The 13489-nt window shown below is 43.2% G+C and overlaps 1 protein-coding gene across 1 annotated transcript in view; it reads left to right on the top strand.

The window, feature by feature from the left end:
- Positions 1-11002: 11002 nt before the first annotated feature.
- ADAMTS14 (ADAM metallopeptidase with thrombospondin type 1 motif 14) overlaps positions 11003-13489 on the top strand; it is a 118241-nt gene continuing 115754 nt past the window's right edge. Inside the window, 1 exon segment of the mRNA XM_042460124.1 lies at positions 11003-11270. Within this exon segment, the coding sequence (XP_042316058.1) occupies positions 11183-11270 (88 nt within the window). The 5' untranslated portion in view covers positions 11003-11182.

The raw sequence follows: 13489 nt of genomic DNA, 5'->3' as shown, positions 1-13489 counted from the left end.
AAATGTCCCAGTTTCTTGCTCTTCCTCCCACTTCACCCCTTGGTCTGTAGCTTACTTCAACTGCTGCCGACCGAGGGTGTAGCCACACTGCAGAATTAAAGCAGTTTGCCACCATTTTAACTGTCACTATTCTATCTGACGTAATCCTGGGATGTGTAGTTTTCTGAGGCACCAGAGCTCTCTGTCAAACCAGGCTGAATATCTTGCCAAATTATAAATTCCAGGATTCTGCAGGAGAGAGTCACGACAGTTAAAGTGGTGTCAAACTGCTTTAATTCTGTGGCTATACCCTGAGTTCATACTGAAAAAGCCATTTTCACTCAGTTAACTCAGGAGAGGAGAGGAGAGTGAAATCGTCCCTTTGCCAATGAGTTCAGAGAGAAAACTGCTGCACACTTTCCTAGCTTGTGTGTTCCTCCTTATTTATAACTTCTGTCATCCTGACCACAATCTCATGTTGTTTGGCCTCCAGTTTTCATCTGTGAAAGTTTGGAGGGTATGTTCTCCCACAGTGACAATGCTCCTACTGTACCACCACTGTTACTGTGGATTTCTACTAAAGAATTTGTTATTTTCTCCTCTGAGAATCTGTTCCTAGAAGGAGATTAAACCTCTTTTTCCTCCTTCCATTGCTTGCTCATTAACTATTTACAGTAGAAGGTGGAATGCTTCCAAACTTGTCAGTATAATTCCCAGTGACCCCATTTTAGCCTGTCTTGCCTCACAATCAATTTTCTGATTAGCTGGGATTTATTTCTGCTCTTTCTTTAATGTCATGGCCTTTGTTATAGCTTGCTGAAGCTTGCCCTTCTGAGAGGAACTAGTTAACAAAATAACAATTCATTTGCAATACCTTCTTTTCTCTAAAAAGTATAACTACATAATGTTAGAATGTAGTTCAAATGTGAAGTCTATAATTTTACATTTAGACTAAGGAGGTGGGGACCTCAAGGTAATTTGGATTTTAATTTAGATTTATTAATTTTAATTTACATGGTTATGCATGTTTGATGTCTGCAGTACCAGCTTCAGTCACTAGGTTGCAGACTTCTCTAACCAGAGCATAGGTGTTTGAAATCAGGGCGAGTGCATCCAGGATCCAGTAATATTTTCCCTTAAATAGGACACACACACACCCTGCACATGGAGTGGGCAGTTCCACAGGGTGTTACTGGGTATAACACCTATAGGGTGTTATACAGCACTCCCCTATAATACCCTGGAATGGATGCAGGGGGTATGATCTTGGATCAAGAGATGCATCTTAAGATTCAACAAAGGTGGAACAATGGTATAGCTCCCGGACACTGTGGTCAGCCAGCTCTACTCAGTTGCTGCTCCCAGGGTGACCAAGTGCAAGGGAGAAGCTTCTCCCCAGAGAGGAGATATTCTCAGTCTCAGTCTTGGGCCCAGGGTACCTGGAGGACCGCCTCTCCCCGTACAATCCGCCCCGCGCACTTCGATCTTCAGGGCAGCTATTGTTAAGAGTTCCAGAGGTGAAATATAATTCCACCTCTAGGAGGGCTTTCTCCATCTCAGCCCCCAACCTCTGGAACGCGCTGCCCTTCGAGCTCCGCTCAGCCACCTCCCTAGCCCAATTCAGGAAGGGGCTAAAAACCCATTTATTCGAACAAGCCTACCCTGACCAGTAATTCTCCCCCCCCCATGTCAGCACTGTTTTGCCGACATGTAATTTTTATTATTTTTATTGTATTGTTTTTAACGTATGGTTTTGTTATTTATATTGTTATTTCTTGTTGTTCACCGCCCTGATTTTCAGAAGGGCGGTATATAAATAAAATTTTTATTATTATTATTATTATTATTATTATTATTATTATTATTGGGGCAGAGAAAGGTGCAGCTAGTGTGTGTGTGTGTGTGTGTGTGTGTGTGTGTGTGTGTGTGTGTGTGTGTGTAATATTCTTGGCCTGTAAAGTTATTTAAGATTTCACAAGCATCTCTTCTTTTTTCTGGCAAGACAAACAAATCAATGAGCATGGATTCAGTGCCTTTTTAAACGATACTGAGAACTGGCTGCTTGAGACAGGTGCCTCCATCTGCCAAATGATAGGGCCAGCCTTGCTACTGGCATTTGAACAATCCTTTTATGGTGTGCTCTTTAGGAATGACTACTTGAAAAACTTCTTCTCAGCCTTGGCAGGGTTCCCTTTTCATACTTAGCATGTTTGCTACAGTTGTGTGTTTGCCGAATGTCCTTTTCTTTCCCTTTTGTACATACAGAGACTTTTGATATGGGACCTTTCCCTCTCTTCACTGTTGATGCAGCAGTAAATATTTTCCATTCTCATATAATCCTAGCTGTGCACGTCTGGGGGATGAGATCATTCTCATTCATGGGGATGCTGCTGGCTGTTTCTCTTTAAAAGGGTTATTGCATTTGGACGGTCAAGGCTTTAGGACCATGGGCATTGCAGGTGAAATGGGAAATGGCACCGTACTGTAATGTTGCTTCAAAAACTGGTGACACAGTAAAAAGATTTAAAGTCAAAGGCTTTCATGGCCAGCATCCATAGTTTTTTTTGTGGGTTTTCCTGGCTGTGTGGCCATGTTCTAGAAGAGTTTCTTCCTGACGTTTTGCCAGCATCTGTGGCTGGCATCGTCAGAGAAGAAGATGCCAGCCACAGATGCTGGCGAAATGTCAGGAAGAAACTCTTCTAGAACATGGCCACACAGATTGAAAAACCCACAAAAAACTAATAAAAAGATTGTCCACAAGGTCTCTTAAAAAACAAAGCTCATGGTATAATCTCCTTATTCATTTGCATTCATTGGCAGTAAACTTGCACGCATTTGTTCATTGAACCCCAATGATGGAAAATTGCATGCATACCCACCAACAGTCCCGATTTGGCAGGGACAGTCCTGATTAATACTCTGCTGTCTCATTTTTTTTCCAGATGCTTTTAAAATGTCCCAGTTTCTCTCTTCACCCTTTGCTTTCTTCAATATGGAATCCTGAGATTTGCAGGGATATTTAGAATTCTTAGCCAGACAGCTCTAGTGTCTCGCCAAACTACAAATCCCAGGCTATGAGCAGTTAAAGTAAATCATAGTGCTATAATTGTGTAGTATGAAAGGGCCCTTAAATCCACTGAAACCAAGGTGTTAGGGAAGCCTGTGGTTTAGATGCTGGCATCTTAGCAAAGTTTAATGGTAAAAATCAAGATCAACAGTTCCCTGCTACAATTAACTTATTCTGTGGTACACAGATGAAGTTGTGAGATACACAAACTACCTTCATATGATGTGTGACTGCTGCTGTTTTATAACAGTCACCAAGGAGAGATTCCCAGGTTGCCAGATGCAGCCCCTGCTTTCTGTTCTCACCTTGGAGGTCTCAAGATATTGGATCATACACCTGAAAGGTTTCCAGGCAGGAAATCTCTTTTTGTCATTATAGGAAAGACTTCTATAATTTATTCTTTTGGTCTTGCATACCCTGTCTCCAGGCTCATGGATTTCACAGATGAGGGGGTTGGGAAATACAAAAAAAGATTTTAAAAAAAGAAAAAGAAAAAGTAGCACCAATTAAAATTTATTTTTGAGCTCCAGCCAGCATTTCTAAAATAGATCTTTTGTAAAAAAGTGACATATGCAAAATGCATTATAGCCTTGGATGAAAGTTCCATTGACACTCATTTGGGATACCCATTTGTTCAGATGTCTCAAATTCATGGCCAAGAAGATCCTTCTTATAATACTATACATATGATCTATAAAATTGGGATGAAAAAACACTTGTGAATGCTGTGGATGAAAAGCTTATATCCTGATGGAGAATGGCAGAAGTATTTTAAAAGAAGCACAATCCCAAATAGGCTCATGGAAGTTTGTGGCCACCAGACATACATTCATATTCTTGGACATCTTGGAGAAATTGCTCAAATGTTTGCAAGGCAACATAACATTCACAGGCCATCATTTTGAACTCCATGTGTATATTGGGATTACTTTTCTGTTATAATGCTGCCTTTCTTTATGTTGATAATGTCATGTCATGAAATTGAACAGATGCTTCCCCTGAAGTCATGCCAAAAGATTTAGTCTCAAAAGCCAGACAAAGGCTACTGCTAAATTGCAGAATTAATACAGTTTCACACCACTTAGGTGTCATGGCTCCATCCTATGGAATCCTGGGATTTGTAGTTTGTTGTGGCACCAGAGCTCTCTGAGAGAGGCTGCATCCACACTGCAGAATTAATACAGTTTCACTCCACTTTAACTGCCATGGCTCAATGCTATGGGATTTTTGGAACTGTAGCTTGTTGAGGCACCAGAGCTCTCTGGCAGAGAAGGCTAAATTTCTCACAAAACTGCAGTTCCCAGAATTCCATAGCATGGAGCCATGGCAGTTAAAGTGGTGTCAAACTGGATTATTTCTGCAGTGTGGTTGCAGCTAGCGAAGGCTAAATACCTCACGACACAAACCTACAAATCTCAGAATTCCATAGCATTGGGCCATGGCAGTTAATGTACCATCAAACTGTATTAATTCTGCAGTGTAGATGCAGACCTAGTTAGTTTTAATTTTCTGCTTTTAACAGAATTCTGATTTGTTTTAAACGTATAATATAATTAGCTGTAATTTGTTTTAATTTGTTGTAAGATGCCTTGGGTCCCATGTCAGGAGAAGGGAAGGATATCGATTAAATAAGTAAATAAAAAGGTAATACTTTCGCATGAGAAGTAATGCTTCTATGCGTAACTCTGGCCAGGAAATTGGGACGGTACCCTCACTGCCTTTGACATTTATTGGATTAAATGAGCCCGGTGGCTCCTTTTTGCAAGCAAAAATACATGGCATGACTACATCTATGCACATTTTTGAATTATGTATTCAAAGTTGTATCTCATTAGACCCTCAAAGCATATCTTATGATTGTATGTGCATACAAACACCAACACAAAAGTTCATGTTTGAAGCAAGGGCAGCTCTGTCATTAAGAAAAACAAGGCAGGGAACTCAACAGCAGATTCTGAGTGTCGAGAACAAATGGCTAGTGGTTAATCATTATTGCATTTTTACTGCTAGGGATGGGCAGACGTGTTTATGAGATTTCTGCACAAACTCTCCCTTATAAGTTTATTTGTTTCAGGGGAATGTTATGCAGGTTCATTGTCACTGTGTTCATTTTTCTAAGGTAATCATTTGTTTAAGGAAATGGGCATTTCCTTCTTGTCCCAGGGAAGCTCCTGATGTAACAACACCCTTCTTCTCCAGCTTTCCAAGTGATCTAGAATGGGATCTGTCAAAAGAATTCAAATTTTGGGGTGGCATAGGAGCATCTCAACCATTTTAGGATACCCTTTGAGTCTCTCACTTTGAGAAGGAGAAGTATATTACAGACCCACTATATAGGAATCCCTTCCGTATCAGCTTGCTAGTGAATTGTTCTGGTGTGACAGGCTTTACAGTCTCATGCCAGAAGCCCTAAACTTGCTTGATGAACCAGATAGTTTGAATTCTGCACTACTTCTATGAGAAGGACTAAGTGCTTGTCCCACTATGTTGGGGACTGAACAGATGGAATGATATACTGGGTAGGTAAGTGTCATTCCCAAAGAATGATCCTTATTCCATAGCATCATCGATTTATATCACACTGTCATATACTTATTTTTGAACATTTGCTCTGGTAATCCTAGAAGCTGCAAAGTCCTACCACGATTTCTGGGGACCCCCTTGGAGATTCCTCTGCGGACAGCTGTTAGCACTTAAGATCATATGGTGGTTATGCTTTACTGCTTATGATTTGTATCATGCAGAACAGATGTTGTAAAGTTTCATCACAGAATTGTACATGAAAATGAAGATCTTTGTCAGATGGAGGAGACAAGGTACTTTCCTCCCTTGCAGCTGTCTTATAGTATAAAGGGAGTAGTGGCAATGTGCCACTTGAACCTAGTGCAATCCTCTGTATGTTTATTCAGATGAAGACTCTTCTTCTATAAATATGTTTCAAACTTCAGTCTTTTACAACAAATGGGTTAGAGCTCTTCAGAGTAGTCTCTAGTGCTATGGTGATGGAATAGTAAATTTTGAAGTTCAGGGGCTCATCTTGATCGCTTCCACATCCCAGGCATTATTCTAATGTACAATTGGATGCATTTTATTTAGTGAAAAAACAGCAGAGGAAATAGTTGTTGCTGTTTTGTGCAGTTGGCAGCATAGACTGTCACCAGGAGCAACATTTTTTTCTAAAAACAAATATATGAGAAAAAGATAAAGAAACAGATAAGAAAATTGCTTAAATGAATAATATGTTATTGGGTCCAACTAAATGACTGTCCCAATTTTCCATGCTTCTAGGGGGTAGGGCCATAGGATGGCTGCATCATGTGTGACCACACAAAATAACACATGCTGCCAGGGGGTTGGGGAGAAGCATCTCCTTGATACCAGTTCTTTCACTTCTTGTGCAGTGTGGGAGGAGAAAGCTTAGAGTAAACTGCAGCCATACCCATGTCCCCAAACATGGCTGGCTGGTGAATCTGCTATCCTAGGGATGGTAAATCCATTCTATATCCTAGGGATGGTAAATCCATCCCCCCTGGTGGCACAGTGGTTAAATGCCTGTACTGCAGCCACTCACTCAAGTTCAAGACCAGCAAAAGGGCTCAAGCTCGACTCAGGCTTGCATCCTTCTGAGGTCGCTAAAATGAGTATCCAGACTGTTGGGGGAAAATTAGCATACAGTTGTAACCCGCTTAGACACTGCTTAGGCGGTATGAAGCTGTATATAAATGAAGCTTGTTTTATTTTCTTGCTGGTTTCCCTCCAACTGTTCTGAGTTGGACAGGAACTTTGCCAGTGCTGAGCCCTAGCTTGGCTTCCATTCAGTTCGGAGTAGCTGCATTATCAGGCTTTGGTTAGGACTGGTACAACTGAGCAAAACTGAAAAATGCCCAATCTCCTTCATCCCTTAAGGAAGGGGACCCTCTTTCTTGCTCCCTAGTAGGGCTTCTGGATTTTGGTAGTGGAGAAATCAGAGGCCACAGCCAAATTTTAGTTTTGATTCAATCCAGTTTCTTGCTTCTAGCCAAAGGCCATTACAAAGCATATATAGTAATAGGAAACATAACAAATAATACAATGATAATAATAATACAAAATGCAAACAAGTAAAATAATAATGCTTCAGGTCACTTTGGAGGAGCGTGGCTTTGGCGCGGCTTCTGGCCTCTTAAGATGCTTGTGTCATTTAAACAGCATACCTCCAAAGTGACCCGAAGCAGCTTTCTTTTGGCCTGTCTGTATGGGCCCATATAACAATCTAAAAAACATGATCTACAAAGGATATATATGTGATTCATATACAATAAAAATGTTAGCTTTTAGTAGCTACAAAACATCATATAACAACATTGAACATTATAAAACAATTTGAAATTTCATATTGAAAAATATTTTTGAGCCCTATGTCTAGTAGTACTTGCTGCTGGTGGCCTGTGATCCACTGTGGGATGAGGCACTGCCTTGCTCAGACCACAGTCTGCCAGAGGTATTTGTTTCCGTAGAGTTGTCCTGTCTGCCTGCACAATGTTGGCTGTTTCTACTCTGTTTGCATGTGTGATGCTTGACATCTTGTGCCAGACCAAATAAAAAGTAGTTAAGCACATTTTTATATCCTAGATACCCAGGATATCTGATATCTTGTATCATAAGGGTTAATTATTGATAGATTAGCATAGTGGAGTGTGAAAATTCCATAGAGCAGGGACTAGGAAACTTAGTCTTCCAGATGTCTTGGACCATCTCCCAGAACCTTTGGTAATTTTAGCCAATGGGAAGAGAATGTGGAAACTGAAGTCCAAGATATCTGGGATACCAAAGGTTCTTCACCCCTGATACTGAACATTGTAGCTAACGATACTGTATCTGAGTCAGCGGGGGGGGGGGGGGACTCTGAAGCTGTCTTGTAAAAAACAATATTGTCTCATTTTCATCGCTGAAATGTGATGCTGATGTTGGCTTCTGCACAATCTTCCTGCATTTGGATGGTGTGATCTTGGAGTGACTAATGATTTCCAGAAGATGAATGAATCCCTTCCTCAGCTCCAGACTACATGTGAGGCTCAGGCAAGCAGAAGATATTTTCCCCCAGCTGCATTTAAAAACAAAACCAATGTGCAGCCATGATAGGTGCAGTCTAAAGGAGAGGACCTGAGGTGAACTGGGGCTTCTTAGGACACAGGAACTCAGAAAGGAAGGATTAACCCTTTTCCAATGGAAATTTCACTTCTGAAGTGCAGTTTCCCCCATGAGGGAAGTTGTCATTGTGAGAAATAACAACTTCAGGGTGCTGGTGGTGGAGGAGGAAAAGACAATTTTAATCAGGGTGGTAGGGCAGAAGGAAAGCCTCAGGCTCCTTCTCACTCCTTCTGTGCTAGGCTTCAGATCATAATCATCCATCCTTGTGGTTGCCATTTACAGAGCATGTATTTATTTTATTTAAGGATATATCCATGTATCATGTAAAAAAAAACCCTAAAGATTTTCACAATACTACAACACATATTAAAATAGGAGCCAGAAGAAAAAATAAATAAAAACTACACAATTCATTAAAAACTATTTATTAAAAACCAAGGGTAACCGATAGAATTGTTGTTGCTGTGTGGCCTCACACAGTTTTCGACTTATGGTGAGCCAAAGGCAACTTCATCATAGGGTTTTCTTGGCTAGTTTCATCAGAAGAGGTTGGCTATTGTCATCCTCTGAGGCTGAGAGTGACTTGCTCAAAGTCATCTGATGGGGTTCTGTGGCTGAACAAAGATTTGAACCCTGGTATCCCAGTGTCCTAGTCCAATGCTCAAACCATTACTGAGCTTGCCAAATTTTAATTGGGGGTCATTCTATATGGTGGGCCACAGCCTTTCTCCCCACTCTAACCAAATGAAACCTCACAGTAAGCAGAGCTTCCCATTCTTCCAAATATAAAGACCAGAGTGATCTAGATCAGTGACAATTGGAATCTCCCATGTTAATATAACCCAGTGCTTCTCAATTATTTTCTGTCATGCCCCCCCAGGAAGAAGAAAACATTTCGCGCCCCCCACGCGACTGTAAATAGTATCATTTGTCTATAAAATTTGTTATAAGTACACCTCTGCATAACACTGTATCCTGAGCCTCGCGCCCCCCTTTACGGAGCCTCGCGCCCCCCCTGGGGGGCCCGCCCCACTATTTGAGAAGCAATAACCCAAGATTTAAAGGAGCAAGTTTGCTAAACACTTTAGTCACTGTCCCACTAACATGGAACCACCAGCTGCCACTGATCTATATGGTGGAAGGCAGTCTCCAAGATAGTTTGGGATTGAACTGAAGAGGGCCTTGACCCACAGAGAGCCCAAAACAACACCTTGAATATGGCTTGTTATCTAACTGGCAAGCAGAGGTGGTCTTTCAGCTCTATGCTGTCCTGTGTGCACAAGTAGAATGCACACTAAGCAGTCTGGCTGCTGCCTTTTGCACAAACTGCCCAAGAGCCCCATGAAGAGAATAAGTTACAATAGTCCAATTGTCATGTGTGCACAGAACGTTGTTACCGTACCACCACTTCCCTCTTGTGGAAGGGAGTTCCAGAGGGTGGGAGCAGCCACTGAGAAGGCTCTCTTTCATGTCTTCACCAAATGAACCTGGGATGGTGGTGGGACTGAGAGAAAGCCTTCTTTTGAGGATCTTAGGGCTCTAGTTGGTTCATATGGAGAGATACGGTCTCTCAAATAGTCTGAACTTAAGCAGTGTAGGGCTTTATAGGTCATGACCAGCACTTTGAATTGTGCTCGGAAACCAATCAGTAGCCAGTGAAATGCAACAGCTAAATAACAAAGTAACAAAAGTCAGTCACTGACACGGAGGGATGAGTAGCAGCAAATGATCCTGAAGGACAAGCATCTGCGTTTGGTGGAGTCCTTCCTCCAGCATCCCCAGGTGTTGAGGAGACAGGTGGGAAAGCCTGCCTTTTTTGGTTGAGGGACTGTGGGGAAGAACTGGGGAGGGCCGTGCTTTGTGGGCTTTCCCCCACCTCTGCACATGCCCTGCCTGCCTCTCTGCTTCTTCTGAGGGGACCACTCTTTATGGTATTTATTTATTTATTTATTTATTTATTGTTTATTATATTTTATTTCCATTTCTCCCAAGTTGGAACCAAAGGTGGCTCACTATATATATATATATATATATATATGTGTGTGTGTGTGTATCTTGTTATCCACTGGGGTTTGGTTCCAAGACCGCCAGTGGATAACAAAATCTGTGGATGCTTAACTATCCCTTGATGGTCTCCCTTATGTAAAATGGTGTTCCTTATATATAATGGCAATATCAAGGCTTGCTATTTATAATTTATACTTTAAAAAAAGATATATTTTCAAGCCGTTGATACTTGAATCAGTGGATAAAAAAAATCTGTGGATAAGGAGGTTCGACTATATATATACCCATTAAAACAACACTAAAAAAACCCCAATTAAAACAGTCCATTTAAAACAGTAAAGAGGATTTTTTTTTAAAATGACAACATACAAAAATGTGAAAACCCCCAAGGCTGCCTGAGGGAAAGTCCTTTTTCCTGGGACCCTCATTCCCAAACTCTGGTGCTCCAGGTGTTTTTTGGGACCTCAGCCATTTTGGCCAATGGTGGGGGTGTGTGTGTGTGTGTGTGTGTGTGTAAAAAACTTTGGGGAGCTGAAGTACCCAAATGAAGAAAACCACTTGGAAGCAGAGCAGAGTTTGGGAGGGAAGGAAGGAAAGAGAAGGTGGGGTTTGGCCCCAAAGAGCTGACCAATGGCAAGTGGAGGAGGGCTGGGAGCGCCACGTGCAACTGGGGGGGGGGGGAAGCCTCTCCAGCCTCCTCCTCCTCCTCCTCCAGCCCCAACTCCACCCCCCCAAATCCCATTGGCAGGGGCTGGCTCTCCTTCGCCTCTCCCTCCCTCAGAGGCTCTGCTGCTGCTGCTCAGCTGGCTGACTCTCCTAGTAGTGGCTGTGCCTTGGCGCTGCTGCTGCTGCTGCTGCATGGAGGGGAGGCGGGCGCAGTGGTCCTGCTGCTGGGGCTGACCAGGCAAGAAGGCAGGCAGGCAGGCAGGCAGGAGGGAGCTTCTTCCCCTTCTCCCTGGGGCTGGCTGGCTGGCCCTTGGGGGTCTCCCTCTCCGCCCAATGGATCCGCCTCCCCTCTATGTGATGCTCTCCTGCCTGGTGCCTCTCCACTGGTGGCTGGCTGCAGGCAGAGGAGCCAGAGCCCAAGGTAAGCCCCCAGGCAGAGCAAGGGGCACCTCAGCTGGGAGGCTCCTGATGGTTGGGGGTCTTGTGGTTGGGGTTGTTCTTGTGTGTCTTTAGGTCCTAAGGCCACCCTGGCATGGGTTTTTTTTCTTCAGAGGGGGGTTGCCTTCAAGTCCTTTCTGACTTATTTTGGCAACCTTCAGGTAAAGCTATTATCATGGGGTTCTCTTGGTTAGATTGCTTCAGAGTGGGTTTGCCTTCAAGTTCTTTCTGACTTATATGGGAAACCCTCAGGTCAACCTATCATGGGGCCAGAATGGCTCAGAGGAGTTTTATCACACTGGGGCTAATTTTGGCATTAAAGAGGCATTAAAGCGCATTTAAAAGCATCCCGCTAATAAAGCAATAACGGCAAGGAATTGCACGAATGATTATCATATGCAATAATAGGAAATGCATTGTCGCTGAAATCCCGAAAGTAAAAAAATGCACTTTAATGCTGCTTTGACCACTTTAATGGCGGGTGCTGTGCGACACCATGTGAAATTGTTTCATGTTATTGCATGACTTTTTCCGGGATATTCATAGGATAAACTCCTGATCTCTTTTGTGTGATAAACTCCAGAGTGGGTTGACTTATCTGGGCAACCCTCAGGTAAACCCATTATGGGGCCAGATTGGTTCAGAGTGGGTTTGCCATGTCCTTCCCCAGAGGCTGAGAGAATATGACTTGCCCCAACTCACCCAGTGGTAGATATTTGGAACTATAACTGTGTGTTAAGACTGGAGAATCAATACATACGAGGTTATCACACAAAGGAGATCAGGAGTTTATCCTGTGAATATCCTGGGGAAATCGCGTAATTGTGCATAACGATTTCTTGCCTGATGAAGAAGCCCATGGTGCTTCGAAAGCTTGCAACAAGTATATTGTGCATTTTGGATGCTCAATAAAGGTGTCCCTGATGGATTTTTGTTTGGATTTGTTAAATGGCTAACACAGCTACCCCTGCATGAAAGGAAGGAGTTGAAAGACTGACGTCTACTGAAAGCTCCTGCTGACAACTTCTTTCTTTTGGTGAGTCTCGAAGGTGCTACAAGATCTCCAGTCGCAGTCCAGCGCTCCAACCACTACAAGTGAGGAGGGGAAATGGAGGGCGGCTGCCCAGGCGACCGAATGGACTAACGCCTCCAGCCTTTGAAGGAGGCATTCTTGCTGCTTGGACATCTGGCTGATGAATGGTTTGGGGATTTGATAATGGGAGAGCAGGTTTGAATCTCTGCTTGGTTATGGGTGTCCCTTGGTTGAGTCACATTCTCTCAGCCTCAGGGGAAGGCAATGACAACCCCCCTCTGAACATATCTGTCCAAGAGAATCCCATTTCAGGTTTACCTTAGGGTTGCTACAAGTCAGAAATGACATGAAGACATGCAGCAACAACAAAGCTGGAGGCAGTCCTCCTTTTCCAGGACATGCCCTCCATTTCAGCCTTCTGTCCAGGAGAAATCCCAAAATGCCCTTCATTTTGAGCATGGATTTATATTTATAGGAATGTTTCTAGCTTTTGTTTGGTCATGCCCTCCATTTCCCTTGACTGTCCTCCATTTCGAGCATGGCTAAGCAGCCTGAATCTGCATTTCTAGGAGTGTTTATACATTTTGTTTGGCCATGCCCTCCATGTTCTTTGAATGTACTCCATTTCAAGCATGGCTAAGAAGCCTGAATTTACATTTCTAGAGTGTTTTGAGTGTTTTCATTGGTCATGCCCCTACATCCGCCCTCCACATGTCCTCCATTTTGTGGTGCCTTGCCCTTCTTTGCAGTTAGCACTCATCTGGTCACCCTGGGGAGCTGGGATGCCTTTTCCCTCTTCATGCCTAGCTTTTAGAAGTGTTTTTTTCCCCCTGGAGGATTGTGGGGAAAACATGACTGGTTGTTCTGGGTTGGAAAGTGGACACAGGTTCAGGTGGATTCCTGGAGCAGCCAGGATTCTTCTTGCTTGGGTGCAGCAGACAGCAAGGCTCCTGGGCCACAGAACTGGATCTGCTCCTGCTCCTGCATTGTTTCTTTTGTGTCCTAGTGCAGGCTAAACAAAAATCCAACAAATCCCGGTCTTAGGGTGAGACAGGATTTCAGGGCAAGCATGCATATATGATTGGGGACGATTTCCCTCCTCCCTCCTCTGTTTGGAAGCAAGTGCCACTGAACACCAGGGGACTTTGATACCCAAGTGAAGGGGTGAC

The sequence above is a fragment of the Sceloporus undulatus genome, chromosome 3, assembly GCF_019175285.1.
Source record: "Sceloporus undulatus isolate JIND9_A2432 ecotype Alabama chromosome 3, SceUnd_v1.1, whole genome shotgun sequence".
In the NCBI taxonomy this organism is placed as follows: Eukaryota; Metazoa; Chordata; class Lepidosauria; order Squamata; family Phrynosomatidae; genus Sceloporus; species Sceloporus undulatus.
This window is presented reverse-complemented; position numbering and strand designations above follow the sequence as displayed.